This window comes from Leptonotus elevatus, chromosome 4 (assembly GCF_054856555.1).
Source record: "Leptonotus elevatus isolate MCC_2025b chromosome 4, RoL_Lele_1.0, whole genome shotgun sequence".
Classification (NCBI taxonomy): Eukaryota; Metazoa; Chordata; class Actinopteri; order Syngnathiformes; family Syngnathidae; genus Leptonotus; species Leptonotus elevatus.
This window is the reverse complement of record NC_141242.1, coordinates 27,091,343-27,112,159: the sequence shown is the minus strand read 5'-3', so window position 1 is coordinate 27,112,159 and position 20,817 is coordinate 27,091,343. Positions and strand designations below refer to the sequence as shown.

General features: G+C 39.8%; 3 protein-coding genes across 14 annotated transcripts in view; 1 reads left to right on the top strand and 2 right to left on the bottom strand.

Annotated features, from left to right (window-relative positions):
- The window catches only part of LOC147176438 (membrane-associated guanylate kinase, WW and PDZ domain-containing protein 2-like), a 324,669-nt gene extending 318,373 nt beyond the window's left edge, over positions 1 to 6,296 (top strand). For 5 of the 7 annotated variants that reach the window (XM_086072679.1, XM_086072680.1, XM_086072678.1 and 2 more), the window contains one exon: positions 165 to 6,296. In XM_086072679.1, coding sequence (XP_085928805.1) covers positions 165 to 790 — 626 coding nt within the window. In that variant the 3' untranslated portion in view covers positions 791 to 6,296. The remainder of the gene's footprint in view (positions 1 to 164) is intronic. The other 2 variants (XM_086072684.1, XM_086072681.1) reach the window with 1 other exon arrangement.
- Positions 6,254 to 15,376, bottom strand: ergic2 (ERGIC and golgi 2). Of its 2 annotated transcripts, XM_086072685.1 has the most exons (14): positions 15,228 to 15,376; positions 13,669 to 13,787; positions 13,472 to 13,580; positions 13,348 to 13,394; positions 11,153 to 11,220; positions 10,956 to 10,996; positions 10,579 to 10,680; positions 9,899 to 9,991; positions 8,844 to 8,899; positions 8,669 to 8,767; positions 8,496 to 8,593; positions 8,249 to 8,411; positions 6,776 to 6,855; positions 6,254 to 6,692 (listed from the first exon to the last, which is right to left on the bottom strand). In XM_086072685.1, the coding sequence occupies exons 2-14, from the start codon at positions 13,772 to 13,774 to the stop codon at positions 6,609 to 6,611; spliced, it is 1,146 nt and encodes a 381-aa protein (XP_085928811.1). In that variant the 5' UTR covers positions 13,775 to 13,787; positions 15,228 to 15,376; the 3' UTR covers positions 6,254 to 6,608. The 2 variants fall into 2 exon arrangements, with proteins under 2 accessions (XP_085928811.1, XP_085928812.1); XM_086072686.1 differs by lacking the exons at positions 13,669 to 13,787; positions 15,228 to 15,376 and adding an exon at positions 11,300 to 11,331 and having other exon boundaries at positions 13,472 to 13,577.
- Positions 14,613 to 20,216, bottom strand: kxd1 (KxDL motif containing 1). Of its 5 annotated transcripts, XM_086072692.1 has the most exons (6): positions 20,044 to 20,216; positions 19,450 to 19,615; positions 16,171 to 16,323; positions 15,912 to 15,970; positions 15,543 to 15,712; positions 14,613 to 15,383 (listed from the first exon to the last, which is right to left on the bottom strand). In XM_086072692.1, exons 2-6 carry the CDS (start codon positions 19,545 to 19,547, stop codon positions 15,372 to 15,374), a joined length of 492 nt encoding a protein of 163 aa, XP_085928818.1. In that variant the 5' UTR covers positions 19,548 to 19,615; positions 20,044 to 20,216; the 3' UTR covers positions 14,613 to 15,371. The 5 variants fall into 5 exon arrangements, with proteins under 5 accessions (XP_085928818.1, XP_085928814.1, XP_085928816.1 ...); XM_086072688.1 differs by having other exon boundaries at positions 14,613 to 15,712; positions 19,450 to 19,612; XM_086072690.1 differs by having other exon boundaries at positions 14,613 to 15,712; positions 19,450 to 19,585.
- Positions 20,217 to 20,817: the final 601 nt, after the last annotated feature.

Sequence of the window (20,817 nt, the reverse complement as noted above, 5' to 3'; positions counted from 1 at the left end):
TTACATCGCTAGCATAGGAACGGAACTCGTCCGTAACTCGAGGCCTCCCTGTATATTGTTGAAAACCTCATAAAAATATGATCACTTAAAAAATTGGCAGTGTACAATGTCACGTATCCATCTGTGTGGTTGTCCCTTAATGCGTTCTCTGTGGTCTTGAACAGACTGTGTCGGCCCCTGGGATTCCCTTTCTACAATCCACTCTACCCTGCCGGAAGTGACCCTCGAAGCCCACCAGAGTCCATTGCCTCCATCCCATCCGACCGCATCCCTGGATTCCCCTCATCAGCTCCCTCTAGAGGCCGTAGTGTGCATGGCGGCGGACAAAGCTCCACAGGTGACGGACCACGGCTCCTCAACTCGAGGGGCCGCAGGTGGCGGGTCCACCCAGCAGAAGTGCATGATCAGGGGGCAGGGAGGAGAGGCTGAGTGCGGGCCGGCCACCGGGCAGCCTCAGGTTTTGCCTGCCAAAGCCGTCCCGGGGAGGAAGATGGACGCTTGCTCCCCCTGCTGTGGCAGAAAGGGGGCGGGGGCTCTCTGGCCATGGGATCCTTACGTGAGCGTCGCTCCGAACGGAGCCTCTCTGGCCGGCGGAGACGCCCACGCCAGCCTCCAGGAGAGGCTGCTGTCCACGGGGGCTTACCCCAGAGAGGAGGAGCGTTCCAGGATCCAGGCTAAGAGCACCGAGGAGCCCCCCGCCAGGAGAGCCACCACCACCTCCCCGGGGCCCTGGAACATCCCTAAACTGCCCGGCACCCTGAGGTCCTGGACCTCCACTGTCAGCAGGTAGAAAGGATCGGCTTTTTATCAGTTTGTCCTCCTTCATCCGCTCATCAAGTCTGAATCAGAATTTGCTTTACCAGAGGATTCTTACACCCGCCACCTTAAAAAGCTGACCAACTCTCACGGATGTTGTAACATAGAGTGAGGAGCCCGATGATGTATGCCAAAAGACTCCAATTTTTTTCTCATTGAAGACAGAGAAACTTCTAGAGCAGTGTTTCCCAACCTTTATTGACAATTTGTGTTGGACAAGGACAGAGCCCTGCCACAAATAGTGATTGACTCCCCCTAAAAAAATGGCCTATTCGTTAAAACTGTAAATATACAACACAGGATCCAAAATACTTCAATATCATTTTAAAGTCATATTTAAGCCTTAAAAATAAATGGCTTATAGGTGACTCTCCGTAAATTCCACTAGCAACCCAGGCTAACTCTGTGTGTTCCCCTGCTAAATCACCATTCACTAATTGGGACCCACATATAATAATAATAATAATAATAATGCTTCCGATATTTTACTTTTTGAAGTGTTTGTTTTTTTATGGGTTTACCCTTACAATACACTCGCATGTGGGAAAGGAGAGCCCCAGTCACACATGCACTTCTCAGCCATTTGTTAAAATAGCAAGGGAAGGGAACAGTAAAACACAAACTCAATGAGAACACTCATGGAAAAGCTGTTGTTGGCCACAGCTCGCACCCAGACACTCACACGCAGACAACACACTACCTTACCAAACTCCACCTCTTAAAATCAGTATCTCACACAGACACTACAATATCAAAAAACTTTTAAATACTTTTATTGCTTGCTGTTTTCTGTGTGTTCAAATACATTTACAATGTGTTTAAAACATGTTTTTGATCAGAATATTATTTTTTTGTTCCGTCTGTAAATGGTGAATTTTCACAAACTGTGGTAAATAGTCAATCGCCAAATATCACAGCACACTACCAAACAAAATATATCACAAAAAGTACACATATTGGTTGATTTTGTATCTTCTGGCATTTAATTGTCCTGCCTGTCACTTTACATGATATTTGCCACACACAAAAAAGTAAGCTATCCTTGTTCTTCTATCCATGTCTGTAATGTTACCCTGTCGAAAATAGTAAAAGTCCGCTTCCACCACCACCCCAAAATTATTATATTTGCTTAAGACGCCAAAAGATGGCGCCAAAACACCACTTTTCAATAATGTTCAATAGCAGCTGCTTATCTCACTTTGGTTTTTTTTGGCACCAAGATGCTACAAGATGGCGCCATAACACCAATGTTATAAAAGTCCCCCCACACACAAAATCTTTTTTTCTTTTTAAAAAGTGACGGATCTTAGTTTTTTTTAAAAAACACTAATTGGTGAATTTGGGAATATGCAAGGGAAACACTTTACTTTTCAGAGCATTTAAGTCAAATGTCATAATTTGCGGTGGTTGGGAATCACTCTTCTAGAAGTCCGTCCAGTGTTGCTCCTCACATGCCTAACAAATATATCATATACTGTAAATGTAAAGATGTCACAATGTGTACATTTGTTGTAAAGAAACAGAAGGGGAAAAAACGGGGGGTAGGGGGGTAGGGGGGAGGACAACAGGACGGAAATATTTTGGATCCGATGGTCCTATCCCGGGCCTTGATTATGACTACATATCAAAGACAGGTCAGCAAAATGGCGACCCGTGCATGGGACTCCCAAATCGTGAACTTTGTTCTCCATTTATTTTTATTTTTTTTTATATTAGTGACAGCAGGCTTGGTAAGAAGAAGTCACACTACTACACTGACTTATGTACACATGCATACATTAACCATTGTGCAGTGTCGTACTCATGCAAAATCCATTAAGCATTTAGACCACATCCTTGATATCGAGCTCCAGATCTTTGCACTAGTATGCTTTGTCCTCACTAGTAAAGTAAGTCAGGACAGGACAGGTTGAGCAATTGTGTCTTACTAGTAATGTTTTTTTTATCCACTAGTTTAGTCAATTTTGGCCTATTAGCACCCAATTAAATCTTACTTCTCGACTACTCTCCTTCACTAGTAACATTACTAGGGAAAAGTAGTTGGTATGTGTCATGCACTAGTAGCCTCCTTATCAAGAATTATATTCCTTATCCTTTTGCTTTATATCCTAATTTCCATCTTATGGTCTCTGTACTAGTTCCATCTTAGTCCTCATTAGTAAGACATTTCAATGCAGTAGGATGACAGTGTCTGGCTAGTAACACTTTTTTTTGTGTGTGTATGACATTTCTGCATACTAGTAAAACAGTGAGACAAATATGCACAGTTGACATCTGCACTACTGGTGCTACTAGTGAATCACTAGATGTTAACTGGTAAAATTGTATAATGTCACTAGTAGCACACAGTTAACGAGTTGTCTGACTGGTGTGCCAAAGACTTCCTACTAGTATACAGAAAGTACAGCGTAGTCAAGCACTAGTAGTGTGTAATTGTATACTAGTAGCATATTGTTTGAGCATTGTAGTCCATATCATAGGACATAGGCATTGATGAGGCTTAAAGTCTTTTTTTTTTAGGTCAAAGTAGTCAGGGGGAAAATATTCTACTAGTGAAGCAAACCCTTGTGCTGCTAGTGTTGAGGATTGTTTTTCAAGTGAGGACAAAGGGTGTGCTAGTTAGTACACTGATCTTAAGATATCAAAGATATGAAATGAATGCTCAAGCGACTTTTCCTACATTTTCATTCAATGCTCCAAAAGGAAAAACAGCATCGTCCAGTCCATTTGCAAAAGCCTTTGAACTGTACTACATGTACCACATCACTGTGGGAGGGAGGCGCCACCGTGAGGAAGACGACGACGACGACAGCGAGGTGGAGGGGGCGGGGAGTGCCTTACTCAAAAGCCTCGCAGACAAATTGACACAGAACGGCGGCAGCGACATGCACGCACATATCAGCCTGCTGCTCATGACTGTGTTGGAACACGAGCCTGTAGCATTGTTGCTAAGCAAAAGCATCAAACTGGGGGTGCAAAAGTAGAGCAACTGTTTTAAAATCATAAGTCACAATTATAATAACAGATACGTTTCCACATGCAGCAGAAGTACTCACACTCAGTCAGTAGTTAAGTCGAAATACAAAAAAAAGAAGTGCTGATTCATCTCCTTCAAAATGTACATACAGTATTCTGCGATGTACACGTGTAGAAAAGGACAAATGATTTACTATACTGCCAATGATATGATATACTATACTATGATGACTTGGCACAATGGATGAGAAGAACTTCTCTAACTAAAAATCATTCAGATTCATAATACTGTCATGATATCTGAAAAGAAATATACAAATTTAAAAAACAAATACTTTTGCATCCCCTGTATAATACACAACCCTCTGACAGAGGAACCTCTAAGGTGGAACACGTCAGCAAATCAAAGGATTGACCATCAACGTCTGTTTGGCTTTGGGGGATAAAATAATAGATTTTAAAACAGTAGATGAATTCAAATTCAACTGGAATTTTAAAAAATGCACTTAAGTAATGATTCTGTTAGAATGTATTGCACTTTCTCCAAGATTCAATGCAAATATACTAAATATACAACTGACCGGCTCTTAAGACAGTAATTCTTTCTCATGCCACAAGAGGGATGCCAACTTTTATTCTGTCAAAGGTTTGCCTTTCAAATGCCAACCAATCAGATTCTGTTGGATCTTGGAAGTGCCATTGAATTTATCATCACCTTTGTTTTTCATCACGGTTTAGTTTGCAGAAACATTTTGTCGCAGCTAAGAGCCGAGAAGCCCACTTTGCAATCTTGTCCCTTCCCTCAAAGAGGCATCTTTTCACATGTGGAGCTGTCATGGTGATAAATGCGACTGAATTCTGAGCCAGGATTAGCTTTCTTGCTGTCGTAGTATTCAAATGTCTGACAAAGGGTAAAACAATAGAAAAAGTAGCATTAGCAATGGCCTAATCTAAGGAGGAATCAACTAGGGTTCCAATTACGGTTACAATTGAGGCTTTTGTGTCATTTATAAAACCATAGCATTCATTTAATCCGTTAACCCAAAATTTGTTTACCTTGTCAAGTAGTATTAGGGCCTGTCTATGTTCTCTATCATTGCGGTCGGGCGGAATCTTCAAAACTATTTTTTAGGAACTAAAAAACAAAGGTGGCATATATTATTTTTTAGTTATTAAACATAAACACAAAGAGAGCAAGGTATTCTTAACACTTGAGATTAATTAATACAGTGGTGCCTTGAGATACGAGTTCATAATAATCAATTGTCATTGTTAAGGTTTTATATTAATTGTGAGTGAAAGTGGATCCCAGGAAGAATAGTCTCTACACTGGTAATGGAGAGCCTTCCATTAATAACTCCACTCACCTACTGAAATGAATGGAAATGTCATTTGTCTGTTCCAGCCTTCCCATAAAACAATATTTGTGTAATGTGTTTTTAATAATGAAAATAGTACTAGTAACCACTGGTAGTAATAGTGTAATAGTAAGAATTAAACTGTTAGTGCATGATGATTCATTTCATTATGGCTCTTGTGCACCACGTGGCCACCAGGGGGCATCATCATGCAGTCATGCGTTCAAATATTTGCCGCATAGATGCTATTTGCTAGCCTTTCTGTGGCATTTTGCATTGTGTGTTAGCATTAAGCTAGCAGAAGTCATTTTAAACTCCGTGTGTATGTTTAATGCACAAGATTGACGGTCAACACAGAGACATTTTGTGAGGAATTATTAACAGTGCGCTGCTTGGGAATTGAGATTGGCTGCCACCATACAGTGCTCATATCTCAAATATTTGCTCTCAAGTTAAAGCAGAAAAAATATTCAAAGAGCTCATATCTCAAGGCAAGAAAACAAAACAAAAAAAGACCCACATGGGGACTGACCAATAGTATCAATTTGTGGCATGGGCTCCCGTCCAACAGCGATGATACGGTTTCAGTTGAAATGGTGCAACATGTACATGAACGTCACACACTGACTACACGCTGATGGTCCAAAAGCCTTTCAAGATCCAGCCTGATTATTACTCGTCTCATTTGAAGCAAAGTTGTGTACTATGAAGTAAAAGGTCCGAATATGTCCTCCATCTCCACCCATATACGTCCACCCTGTCTATCTCAAGTTATTTTGTATACAGCAAATGAAGAAAAAAAGCCACCTGTGTGTGAAGAACAATGGCACGTTCATGATCCCATCAAGTATACTTGTGTAGTGTTAACCGAGTACTTATCACCTTGTACAGCTGTATTCCTACAAATATGGTTTATTGTATCATTGATACTGTAGTTTCAAAGACATGAACAACTATTTTTATGAAATGCGACAGTACGGACATATTACATTTTGCTAAGAAAAAAAAAACTTGTGTACTGAAAGATATTCTAAATACTGTCAAACTCGATATGGTCTAAGAGACACTTTGACGTGATCGTATACAGAACAGACAACGACGACTCGAGTGGAGAGATTTTATTTAATAAACATTTACACATAGGCACCTTTTGTGTGTGTTTTTCTCATTACAATTCAAATCATATTGTACTAGTTGGTACATAAAAGTAATTATTTTTTAATGGACATTTGTGGAAAGCTGTTGGAGCATTTATTCAACGTCCTCTTTAGCTTTTGGTCTATGGTACGTACTTTGTCCTCTCACTCACTTCACTACAACGTACTAGTTGTGGGATATCAAATAAATGCTCAAGCAGGTTTTCAGCCATTTGAGCAGTTACTGATATCCTACTAGTGGGGTGAATTAAAACTATAAATGTTCAAATGGCTTTCCATGAACAAGTTGACATGAGATATGTCAGCTGATTGGCTGAGTCAAATTTGTGTCAGTGGGGGGCGCTGCTTGTCCCGTTGCCTGTTGCATTTTCATAGGATTCTCCTCCTGGAATAATGTTTTTTTTTTTTAATGGAGATAAAATGAGAAAAAAACAAAAAGTAGCTTTGTATTGAGAGATAGACGAGCACCTTGAGAGGTTTGTAGATTCCCATTTGGAAGCGGCAGCAGACCACATCCACAAAGAAGCCCATCACGCTGTGTAGCATGCCTGCAGCACACGCAAGGAAATCAATAAAATCATTTTAATTTCATAGGCTTCATTCATTCATTAAAAATTTATGTTTTAAAGCTATTTTTGTAATAATTTCATTACCCAAAAGGTAAATAATTTTTTTACTTATTTTTAACAATAACAAGTGATTATTTTTAACTCATTGACTCCCAGCCATTCACTGAAGCAACCCCCTTCGCTCCCGGCTGTTTTACTGGATTTTGCAAGGCCCACAGACTATTGTGTTTTATTTCTATAAAAACATGTAACCTACCAAAAGAAAGATTAGAGTCTCTTCTTTCATCAGGAAAACAAAAGTTTATTTCTGTTTCCGTTTTGCAGCAATTGGCATATAGAATATAGCAAAAAATGTCAGCATTATTTACATTCCTGGTGAAAACAATGGCAGAAAGAGCTTGTTGCAACATGGCCCTGGCTGATCTCTTATACTCTGTTGCTACCTGCTGGACGTTTTTTGTAATTAACTACCATTGCTTTAAAGTATAACTCAACAGGAAGTCAGACTTTTGCTCCACCCCTCACTAAGATTTGAAATCGGCGCTCAAAGGTTGTGTTGCCTGGAGGACCGTTGGGTTGCGAATGGGGAGAGGGTTAGGTGTGGTCTGGCTGTGATTGACAGCAGCAACTCACTAAGAAGCCGTTTAAGGAGGCTTGTATGAAAATGAGCCGGTGGGTGGCAGAACAACGTCATGCGGAACAAGTGACGTAGTACGTATCTTCTCATGTAATGAGAGGCCAAACTGCCAAATTGTGTTTATCCCGGTGTTTAACCGTAAAACGGCACCAAACACACTGTTTTTGCCCCAAATTATAGCTTTAAACAAACGTATTAAAATGTAAAAATAATGACCAGGACATGTAGACAGCATTAGTAGACACCAGTTTATCAGCACAAAAAGTTGATTAAGTGTTGAGTTATACTTTAAGCGCGACCTATTCTAGGTCAGAGGCTGCATCAAAGCCTTTGGTATGTGCCGAGCATAAGAAAACCAAAAAACTTATAAATACGTTCTTGGGATCATGGCAATATTTAAACATTTAACGTTTTTAGACGTTTTGGGGAGCAAAATGAGTTCAAAAGTACAGCATGTCAAACCTTACAATATTTTATTTTAAATATTACATTTAGAAAAAAAATTAATAGTTCAACATTATTAAATATTTAAAATATTGACAAAAAAAACGATTTAATAAATATTTTGAAATAGATATAAAATATTTTAAATGTAACCTGAGACACACTGGCAGCTCCCTTCCAAATATTGCGAAACATTCGCCCATGTATTGGGCATGACAAAAAAGGTCATACCATCTACACTGAAGTGTTTTGACCAAAAAGCATTGAAAGGAGCGTGAGCGATCGACGTACCGGTGGTGGAGAAGATGCCGCCGACAATGCCGCACAGACGGACCAGAAACTTCCAGAGCGGCATGTGCTGCTCGCTCACTTTGACCATCAGAGAGCTGATGTCATACTTCATGAAAATCCCCGAGATGCCGTGGCTGCCCGCCGCGTGGTTGATGGTGCGTTCCTACACGAGACGCACACACATGCATGCCGATCACAAGACGTTGCTTCGTTCTGGTTATGGTACCTTCCAAGATCAAAGTCGTACCCTCTCGGTCACAGAGTACTGATGGGTGTCGGCCGCAACTTTGTATGTGTTGAGTTTGGTGGGGACGATGGTGATGAAGTACTGGAACATGTGATTGGCTGACAACAACAGTACACACAAACACACATTAAGTTCCAGGCAATCAAAGCAGTCGTGTGAGGAAACGTATTTACATTCTGTGGTGACTTTCTCAGTGCCGTCCAGGGTGCTGATGACGCCCGGGATGTCCTCTCCGAAAGACAGATGGTCGATGCGGTGAGAAAAGTTAAAACCTGCCACACGCACAAAGAAACGACGACGGCATCAGAGGCGATTGGAGCACAAAGTGAAGGAGAAACATCAACTCACTGTCATGGCTGACAAGAGCCGCCAGGTGGGCGTGGCCTCGTGGATGAGGGATGGACCTGCGCACAAAATCAACACTTCATACGCATACTGTACAGCGGGACCTTGACTTAGAGTTGAACTAATTCGGTGACCAAGCTCATAACTCAGTTTACTCGTCATTAAAATAACACACCAACCAATATGGATGTTTTTTTTTCTTCTTTAGGCCGATTTGTTGATTCTAATATTTGGCAGAATAAATTAATGGATTAATCGGCTGATTTTTTTTAATTAATTTTTTTAATTAATTAATGACTGCATTAGTTAACTCATGATTAATCGCAATACTGTTCTAAATTTACAATAAGATGTAGAATAAAATATTTTTTCTTAAGTTTTCAAGTTCGTGTGAACATAAAAGTGGGGAAAAAAATATTAAACTAATAGAAATATGACTGCATCTTTTAGTCATTGATACCAAGTAATATCATAATTTGTAAAAATTTTGTTAAAATAAAAAAGTACTGTACTGTAAAAAAACTGAAAACCACAAGTAATACTGATTTGCATTGTCATTTTTCTGCCACTGGATGACATAATTGCACTTGGAAGACAATGACAGCTCAGTGGATTTTCCTTTTCATGTTAAGAGCTATCTAATCTTTAAAATGAAGTAACTTGTGAAATTCTGCAAATTTTTTAAATTGGAAAATATACAACTTGACCCCAGTCTCCACAAATATACGCTTTATAATTACATTTATAACTGCTAAATTTTGACGTGGACGTGTCCCCCAGTATAGGCTTTCCAAGTAAGGGGCGCTCATTAATTGCGCGTTAAAAAAAATTTGTGGCATTAAAAGAACTTTGAATTAACTCCAAATTACCGCACTAATTTTGACACCCCGACTCATAATACAAGAATAACAGTATGAATTACAGGCAGAACATTTGACGGTTTTACAGTACATGTATTTGGTACAGTACAGTACATGTATTTTAACTTTACTACAGAGAAATACATTTTATGTTCTTTGGGGAGGGGCAAGTGTGTGCGTATGTGTGCTTGTACATACTTGCCAACAGTGATGTGGAAGTTTCCAGCCACCTTGTTAACATACAGATGTCCATGAATCCGGCAGGCAGTCAGAGATGTGCTGCTGTCCACACTGTACAACAATGCACACACAAAATATACTTTGACTGCCCTACTTTCCTTTCTTTCCAATGTTAAGTTTAATTTTTTCTAGTGTTTTGAAGTGAGTCACAGTCATGCCATGCTCTCTTCACAAATAGCTGTACAGCACTGTCATTGTCTCGCTCTCCTCCCGCTCAACACATGCCCCAAACTATTTTAATTTAATAATATTGTACTTTATGGCAAACATTTGTATCTATCAGTTGTTTATAACGCCTACTTTTTCTAGATTGCAATAAAAATTGTGCAGATAAGACACTGCCTCATTAGTGGTTTTAGAGTAATCATGATGACTGGTATATTTTTTTCCAACGGCCTACGGAGTAGTTTGGCTTCAGCCTCATGAACTCTGCCTGGCAACAAGTGACACAATCGTGAGACGAGCATTTCTGATGGATTGCTGCTGCTGCTAGATAGTTAAAAAAGTAGAAAATAATCTTCTTCTTTTTTTAATAGGGTGGGATAATCTCTATATATTCAGCCCAGGTGTATTCTGACAAATTTCATACTACACTGCCCTGAGTAAACAGAACATATTTTGGTGGGTGGATTCTGCACCTTCTGGACTGAGCAGGTGGAGATCCTTTCATGGCAGTCTTGAAGATCAAGTCCTGCAGGGAGTGCTCCACTCGCAGACGCTCCTGAATGTGAAGAAGAGTCCTGGAAACAACTTTTTTTTTAAAGTCACTTCAGTCCTGTTTTTATGTACGTTGAAATACAGTACTGTGCTGTTTTGACTGAAAGGTTATATTCATTCTGTGACCGAGCTCTCATTTACAAAATACATTTTCAACATTGAAATTAATTAAAATGCCATTAATGGATGGATATCAAAAATAAGGAAAAAAGAAAATAGAATGCAAAAAAAGAAAAATCAACCAAACGACGGATCAATCTCACTAAATCAAAGGAATGATGTCATCAGCTCAACTTACATGTGCCATATTTTTTGTTGTGACGACAGCTCAAAGTTGACCTAAAATGAGGGGGGTAACAGTAACAGTTTACGTACCAGACAAAATAATTTTATATTTATGCGTTCAAGACACATATCCCAATTGTAGCACTTGAAACCCAAAAATAAATAAATATCAATCCCACCACACAGGTAAATCCAAGCAAAGATACTGACCGGCTCGTATTTTAGGCCATCAGAAGCAACCATGGTCTCGGCCAGATCCAAAACATCTGCGCCTATGTCTGCACATTTAAACATAAGAATGATTCCAAACTTGACTCTTGCAAAGTTTACACAAACATACAACACATTAGGACATACCATTATTTACACCTGATGGCACATATTTGTTCCTGGGGAAAAGTAAACAAAGCTTTTTGTGTTATTTGAGAAAATGGGAAATTGTTTAAATTATGATTTTAGGCTTCATCTCTACCACTGTAGTTTCAATGTGTGAATTGTCAGCTGGAAGAAAAAAAACGATGCTCAGTGAGGTAAGACTGAAAGAGACTGAATGTTTAAGACCTTAATGCTCATGTTAACTGTGCCTGAATGTCCAACAAATCTAACATACCTGTTGAAATCGTAGTCTGAAAAATGTTTCTGGTCTGAATATACTTGTACAAAATAAAGCAGCAATAATTACCACTTTCAAAGTTGCGGTGACACTCAAATTGATTCACAATAAAGGATTTTTTTTTTTTTACTACATTGAATCATGAATAAGTTGCTAGTGAGAAACAAAGAATAGAAAATGATCCTTCAGTATGTGCGTAAAAGGAAGACAGAAGGACAAAAATTTCTTGTATGTCCAAAGGGCTCCGGACGGGCACCCATTTTGCTGATGAATGACAAGAAACAAAAAAAAAAAAAAAAGGCACTCTCGGCAACAACGGAAGTGGGTTTTCGTCCATCAGTGTAGATTCATCACTCACTGGTCAAGTAGCAACGTACCTCTCACATACGGACGCCTGTTTTGCTGAAGACTGAAAGAAGCAAGCGCAGTGTTGCCAACTACCCAGTAAGGCAAGTAGCTATTGGCTGTCATAAAAGTCGCTAGAGGTAGCTAAAGGACGTCATTGCCTAATTTGCATAATTGACAATTTGCATGTAATAGTAATTCATGCTGTATGAGAGATGAATAACATCGTGGGAGAGCAAAAAGTGAGTAAAAAAAGAACACCCTAAAGAACACCAGAAAAAGCCACTAGTCGTTTTGACAACAACAAAAAGACGCCAAGATGCTTTGTAAAGTCGCCAGATTTAGCAAAGAGAACTGCATTGAATATATATGTGTGAGAATGAGTACACCTGTGTCCAATAAAGGATTGTTGCTGAGGCTTGTGTGTGATGTCACGTCAGTTTATGCTATTTTGACAACAGCTAGTACGCTAACTACTTATATGACGTGTTGCATGTGAATAGTTTATATTGTGAATTTACTTGGCAACAGTCAACTAAGAGTGGAGTGCTCATGTTTTTTGACGTGAAGGCCTACTGATGCCAGTGACAAGACAGTCTGTCAATACTGACGGAATGCCAACTTTTTTTGGTTGATCCTAAAATAGGGGTGACGACGGAAGTGTAGGTAAAATAAGATGGCGGACCGACGGACCAACGATTAGGTTGGTTCGCACCAGCAAAAATATGTAAAATGGCCACCCCTGGAAAAAAGTAATGGTACCTTTACAATGAAAAGGAAACAGGGCAGTCAAAAAGTGATACTTCTGAATATTACTGTCTACCTTTGTTAACATTTACCATGTTGAGTGTAAAATTATCCTTTCTATTTTGGTTTCCATGCCAATCACAAACTGAATGTGCTGACACTTCGCCCCCACTAGTTAAATGGCATCATAGTCACGCAGCTCAAAGTGGCATGTCTTATACAGTATGTCTGTTGTGCAAAGGCCAGCTCTGAGAAATACTCTATTGTCATTGGGTAATTTGCTTTCTATCACAGAATTGTTAGCTTGTTTTTGTTTTTTTATGAGGGTGGAGTGAGTAGTGTTTGGAACCGGAGTGGCAGGAAATTAAAGAAGCACTTCTCACCTCCACTTTTCCAATCCTTGGTGCGCAAATGTGCAGTGGCATATATGAATCTCCTAATCAATATTTTCAATGTGTACCTGCTCACCACTTATGTGCACCCATTTCTATAACTACTAGTGGTTTCCAATCAAATATGCCACATGAAATTATCAGATAAAGGAAAAAATACATAACTAACTTGTATGTCCACTTTTTTGAGACACTATGGGGGTATTATCTTAATTGGCTCAATAAATGTTGGGGAAAACTGGTCTACAAGCTTAACAAAATGTTCATAGTATACTGTACTATATTGATTGTTAGCGAATACTACTTACACTGGCATCTCATGGCTACCGTGATGTCAATGTTTATCCTCAGTTTGCTGCAAAGGAAAGGGCAGTAGTATGAGTACATTTCACACAATATTTAAATAAATATTAGACTTCCTGGTGTTGGTACCTGCTGAAATCTTTATCTACCTCGTACTCGTATTTCATCCATGTATCCCTGTAGACAAAAAACTCAAAGAAGGCGAGGACAGCCATGGCACTGAACGCAATTAGAGACACTGGAAGAAGGGACGACGACGACATAATGTTACCATAAAATGAGAAGTTATGTGTGGGTTTGTTTGTCTGTCTACTCTCCGTATTTACCTGTACCCCCGCTGGCTGACGACTCCACGTAACTCTCGGGGACTTTGGGGAAGGCGTCCAGCTCTCTGACCAGCGTTAAAGCTTTCTTTTTGCTCAGTCTCCTCATCTTGGTGTATCTTCTGGCGTGAATGAATGTCGCTGGATGAGATGTTTGGTTGACGTTGTCAAGTTGACGTGCTGACGTTCAGCAACATGACAACTGCTAGCTTGATGGTTGGAGTTAGCGAGAAAGCAAGGTAGACACTTACGTAGCACATGCATGCGCTCTGTTAGTGACTGGATAAACGTTTAGTTCAAGCTCAATCCTTAAACAAAAATAATAATAATAATAATAAACGGTAAAGGGAGCAAAAAATAAAGAGAGGGTAGTGATGAATCAGGTTTTGTGTGACGCATTATTTGGAGACGAAACCCGCACACGTTTTGACGTAGCGCCCTCGGGTGGATCCTAAAAAAAACTGCAAGTTGGTACGACGATACAGTTGTGCGTTTCGAGGTTACGAACAGCGCGCGGTAAAAGTTATTTTCACTTTCACATACCACTAAAGGGAGCACCTATTTTTTTTACTGTACGGGATATCACAAAGCAGTCGTTTTATGCTTACCTAATTAAACAGTAAGTAGTGTAATTTGAAGCGGCACTTCATGTGTAGATAATGCACAACAAAGTTTAAAGTTTAATGACGACACAATTGCACACACACACCGTATTGAAGTACCTGACATCGTTTGATTATTCATAACATAACCAATGGTTTTGAAACAGAAAGCTTAACATGAGAACGGTACTTTCTGAATTTTAAGTAAAGCGCACTAAGGATGGTCTGTTACAGGTTAGCATGTCTGCCTCGCATTTCTGATGTTCTGGATTCAAATCTCAGCTCCTGCCCTCCCGTGTTCAGTTTGACTTTTCTCATTTTGCAGTGAAGACTCAAAATTGTCCGTTGATGTGAATGTGTGTTTTATTTAGCAAAACGTCAGCTGAGATAGTTTCAGCTCACCAACAATGGTTTTGGTGATAATCAGACAGTAGTGTTGTGCCGATACCGATACCCAGTACCGGGAGGGGCCCCGATACGGTAATAAAACACTGGCATCGGTATCAGCTCGGTGGGCCGCCGGGCTAATAAAACACAGGGAGAAAGCCTGTATATGGGATGGATTTCCACATTGACATGTTTAATTACCTTCCAAAAAAAAGATATGTTTTTAATGAAGACAAATAGCACTGTACTATATAAAAGCAAAGAGAATCCCTCAAAAATATTTGTAATTGTATATGGATACTACAAGATGGTTGCAAAACATTTATATTCCACAAAGCTATGGTCTGATTAAATGAACCCACCTCCCCAATAAAGGATGAAAATTTGCAAATGCCAAACAGCAAATATGCAGGGGATGACTGTACTGTATGATTGAAGTATGCCTTTAAGATAGAGTCAGGTTAGTTTAGCCTACATGTGAGCGCCTGTTGGCGAGTTGTCGCCTACAGCAGCTCCTTGCAAGTGTTCTCATTTTTGTCATTTGTGTGTTTGAGACACTATCCAGTCACTAACCTGCTTGAAAGTGCATTGCAGCTTGTGGCTCTCCTTGCCTACATGTGAGGGCATTACAGCTCTTTAACAGCTACATTTTCTTCCACTTCATCCAGAGCAGCTAATAACTCAAAAAAATAAACAGTATGTTGGGGCACTTGTAAGTCAAGGTACCGCCTGTGTGAAAAAAAGAAAAGAAAAGAGAACATTGAAGTTGAGTTGCAGTGATATTGTCCATCCACACGCAATGTGAAGCTACTCAGCAGGCACAGAGTCTGGGCCCTCATCCTGCAGGCCAGCCGTACGATGGGCATCTGAGGCGGGCGTGTCGGGCACCTCTTGGGAGAGCTCCTCGGAGCATCTGCTTGCGGCGGGTGAAACCACGTCAGGGCTAGAGTCGCAGCAATCTGAGCTCTGGCCCGAGGTGGCCGTGGTGATGCCACTCGGCAGCGTTGGGTCCAAGTCGTCATCGTCGTCGTCCTCCGGGATGGGTGACTCGTGAATGTCTGGCCAAAAAAATAAGAGTAGTTCAGACTTCTTTTTCAGAAAAATAAAATAGGATATAGAGGAACTGCTAACGGTTACGAGGGTGATTATGGAACAAATTTGAGGTCAGTGATTTGGGTTTCATCGCTGCTGTCATAGTAACGGAAATCAGTTATAAACCAAGAAAAACCTGTAATTCATTATTACATGGATACACACATGTGAACTTACTACTGAAGGCATCTGGGTACTGCTTGCCAATCTTCCCTTTAAGTGTCCTGAAGAGTGGAACAGGCCATATACAGAAAAATGAAAGGAAGAGGAAAATATGTTAAAGAGACAAGTAAAACATTTAGAAAAAGATTGTATTTGTAATCTTTTATGCATGTTCTGTGTTTAATTTTATTATTAGAATGAATGAAAGAAGCCAAATGGCCCCAGGGCCAGACTTTTAACTTCCCCTTTGAAATAACCTAACCTGATCCGTCGGAAGACGCTGTCCAAATCTTTCTTCAACTCGACGAGAGTGCGCGTGTGGAGCAAGAAGCGCTCATTCATCTGCTGCAGTCGCACGTTGGACAACCCATTGAAGTTTATCAGCATTTCATTGGTCTTCTCAAAGCGGTCCAGCCTGATAGGGAACACTTTTTTATACACTGGAAAAAAATGGTACTCCATTTTATTTCGTCAAGTGATTGCAGAAAATAAAAATCATATGGCTCGAAATAAAAAAAATTAAGTAAACTATACATCTACTTTAAAAAATGTCTACGGAGCCAAATGATTTTATTGTGTGCAACCACTTGATGAAATAAAATTTTGTTAATTCAACACACACAGCTTGTCTTTGACCACGCATGAAAATGGCGACAGCAGCAGGGCGCGCTGCGGCGGAGCTTCCTCATGAATTTTCCAAGAGTTAAACCGGAGATATACCGAACTCAAGATGGAAAAGTCATTGTTGAAGATGAATTGCTGAACTTTATGGTGATCAAAATGCGCACCTTGAGCCACAATGACATAATTCCGCTTGTGACCAGCAGCTTCAGCTCTGAAAGAATTGAATCTGCAAAAGTCTTGTATTGTCAGAGCTTCTTCCCCACAACAAACAATGGGTAACGCACCGGGACAAAAGAAGGACTTTTACAATGTTAAATTATGCCTGCAAGTCCTCAATGAGTGCGGAGAGAATATACCATGATTTGTATTGCATTTCCTGGATGAATTACCTCCTATGTCATTTAATTACATGGACGTGTCATAGGGCTGGGCAATAAATCTATGTAATTCGATACATCGTCATTTTAAAAACCAAATCGTTGAAAATTTGCTAAATCGCGGAATCTAATTTTGTCTTCTGGATTACTAAAAGCTGTTGTTCTCATGTTCTGTTACATCCAAATGTTTTTTGAGTTGTAATTTTGCACGTGTCAGAATGATGGATGGGTGGTTTACAAGACATGTTTACAATAGCTACCAACTACTTAATTAACATGAATGAACTATGAATGTTAAATTTATGTTAAAACTAATTTGGAATTAGTATACATTATTGTTGTCTGAACATTTTTCCACAGCAATTATTTTTGAGTAAATGAAACCTTTCAAATAAATGTTTGTTGGGTTTATTAGATTAAAATCAATTAAAATTGTAATCGTCCTGAATGACTGCAAACATCGAGATTTTATTTTTGGGCCATATCGCCCAGCCCTCTCCTTGGCAGAATCCAGCAAATAAATGCAGACATTAATTACCTTAAAACCACCATGAGCACTCGGGTATCTGCTTGTGAAACTTTGCGGCTGGTTTCTGTTACCCTTGACAACTGCCTGACAGCTATGGAGAAGTCCTCAAGCGCGGCAGCATTTACATCTGCGGGTCTTGTGCCCGATACGCCTTCCCACATTAACAGTGGAGTCAATGGGCAGGTGTCAGTGGCGCCTGGCGTATTCGATGGTATCCAACGAGCCGAACCTGCAGACTCAGTTCCGGGAGGCACACAGCCCCAAGCTTGGAGCATGGTTGTGAAGGAAGGACGGAAAAAGAAGCAAGTTTCTGAGAGCTCTGCTCGTCTTGAGCCGCCCATGCCTAAAATCTCAGCGAAGTATGAGAGGACGAAGTCCAGAATAACTGGGACGGGGACTGGAAGCGTTATACTTGCTGTCAAAACCAAGGTGGTCAGTGTATTTGCAACCAGGTTTGATCTCAGTGTATACAACAACACTCTGTGTAACTACTTAAGTGAAAAGCTGGGTCGGGAGGTGAAATGTCATAAAGTTGAGACATTACAGAAAATATATAATAATTTTTGTGTAACTGCTGAATGCAACGAAAAGGTGGAAATGTATGACCCCGGCTTTGGCCCATTGGATCGTTTGTCCGACACTATTATGAGCCTCGCCAACCTCCCACTAAGGCATAAATTATATTAAATATAATGCTAATAAGACTCATGTAATGATATTTAAAAGCGCTGGGGATAAGAAATTATTTTTTTCAACATTTTATTTTTCAAACAGCCCCCTTAATGTATGTGTAGAAACCAAATATCTCGGTCATACCATATTTGAGGATTGAATGGATGACAAAGATATCTCTCGCCAGCGCCGTAAAATACACTTACAGGCTAATTTGCTGATTAGAAAGTTTTCTATGTGCTCTGATTATGTTAAGTGCTTATTGTTCAGAACTTATATTACACCACTCTATACTGCTTAGCTGTGGACCAACTACAAGAAGTCAAGTTTACATAGGCTTAAAGCTGCCGACAATGATGCAATGACGCTTCTTCTTTGAGTTCCTAGATGGCATAGTGCCAACATTTGATGCACTGTTAAGCCAGTTTATTTGTCGACTAGACATAATAATAGCCTTGGTCAGCCCAAATGAAAAGCTGTTATAGATTTACCTCTAAGGTTAGATTGCATTGGTATAAATTCGTGTAAAATTTTAACGTGTATAGTTTAGTGTATTTTTCATCTTTATTGTCCTTTTATCTGTGAATGTTTTATTTTTATTTTGCATGGACATGTGTCTGCAATAAAGAATGACTTGACACCATTTTTTCCCCAGTGTATTTATATTTTGTAATATTGTGTTAGTTTCACACTGTGGTTCGGTAACGTCAAAAAACAATTTCCATTTGAAACTGGATTTATTGAACTCTATGTTTGTATGTAACTATGTCTATGTCTAAGTAACTGAGTAACGTAACCGCTGTTGAGACCAGAACAGTCCAAAAGAAAGAAAGGTCTTGTCACAGTAAGTTGTCAATGTGTTAATTGAAACCATATGTAACAAAAGTACTAGTAGGTAGGCCTACTTTAGTATCAGTGACTAATCAAGAGGTGTCAATCGAGTTTCAATGTGGACGTTTGATTTCATATGGGTAAGTATGAAATTAACTCGTAAGTCAATGTATAACTGCACTTAAGTGTATTGACAATTCCGAGCTTACGTCACAAGTCAAAATGGCGGTCAACTGAAAGGAAGCTCTCCGCTCATTGAAAATCATTGGACTTTGGGTCGTTGTAATTTGATTCGTGAGGATTATTTTGATTTCAAAATGTCATGAAATGTCATTGACTGCAAAGGAAACATTCTGCATTGCGTTACATTGTGGAAATATCAGAAATGCCCAAATGTTTGGAATTGTCGGTTGGTAATCAATACCGTCCAGAGTAAATGAAAATACACAAGAGTTGTATGAAAACAGACTAAAACTAGAAACAAAAGATGATTCTGATTCTGACTTACATGTGTCGCTGAGCCTGGATGATGGCGTTGACGTCCTCAGAGTTGACCATGCTCAGCATCCGGCTGCAGAACACGCCGGAGGCACTGGGCTCCACCATGATGAAGCTCCAGACACAGAACACTTCCAAATAGCACTCTGTGTCAACACAAAACCTTCAGGTCGCTGCTAGAAAGCAAAAAGGTGTTAGTAAAAGCCTACTAGAACAGATTAGTGTAACTTTATTTGAGGCTATACAAGAGCCACTGCAAATGGTAGCAAGTTGTGTGGTGACTCTCATTTAACATTAGTTTGAATGTGATTAGTTGATTTTTAACACAGCCACATCCTCGGTTATGAGAGAGCGTGAACACTTGTGCAACCCCCATTATCTCAGTCGCTTATATATATTCGAAAATATTTATCAGTAAAACCTGGAAACTGAACAAGGGTGTGTAGAGTTTTTATATCCAGTGCAGAAGAAAATGCTGACTGGCGCAAGGTCATGTTATTCGTCTCTATTCAGTCAGTTGAGTTATGTAGAACGATAAGCGGTGTGCTTCTCCCAGCTATAAATATTTGAATCTAGTAATGCTTCTAAACTAAAATAAACTTACCTTAACTAACGACGATAATATAACGACCGAAGCACAACAATGGGAATGTCCACCTCAGGTTCTTCAAAATATGTCTATATTGACGAAGTTACGTAATTGGGCAGCATAACACTTATACAGGTAGCCGCCTGCTAAATCAAAACAAAGTATTTCCGTATTTGAGCAACTTCCGGTCACGAGGGTTGCATGTCCGGTGGTGTCTGCGTTTTATATGGTTCCCTTCCTTTATTGGAAACACAGTAAAGAGAAATGTTCCGCCATTACGTTAATGTTCAAATCTATCAAAAGAACATGTTGACAATGTGCATTGCACATTGTGCAATGCGATACCAATTTAGAAGAGAATGCTCTCATGACTTCATACAGGGATTCTAGCGTAAAACATGCACCTATAACATTGTTTTCAGCAAAACAGAAGTTGTCAGTTAATGACAGAGGGTCTACCCTCTAGCATGGGTCTAGCTGCTAGAGTCTAGACTCTAGACTCGGCCACAGAGGCGGGACTTTTGAAGGGAAAAAAACAGTTTCCCGGAAACTGTTGCGACATTGGCATGAGAGTTAAACTTATACACATTACAACAGATCAGATAGTCAATGTTAATGAAAAAAGTGAAGTCAAAAGTACACACACAAAAAAAGGGGTCTGTAGCGCCCCCAACATGTATTTTAACGGAGCCCGTCCCGCTATATTTGAACTACGGCTACAAAAGTTGGGTGACACGCATAGCATCCCGACACGAAAAAGAAAGACTTACCCTAAAATGTACAGGAAGT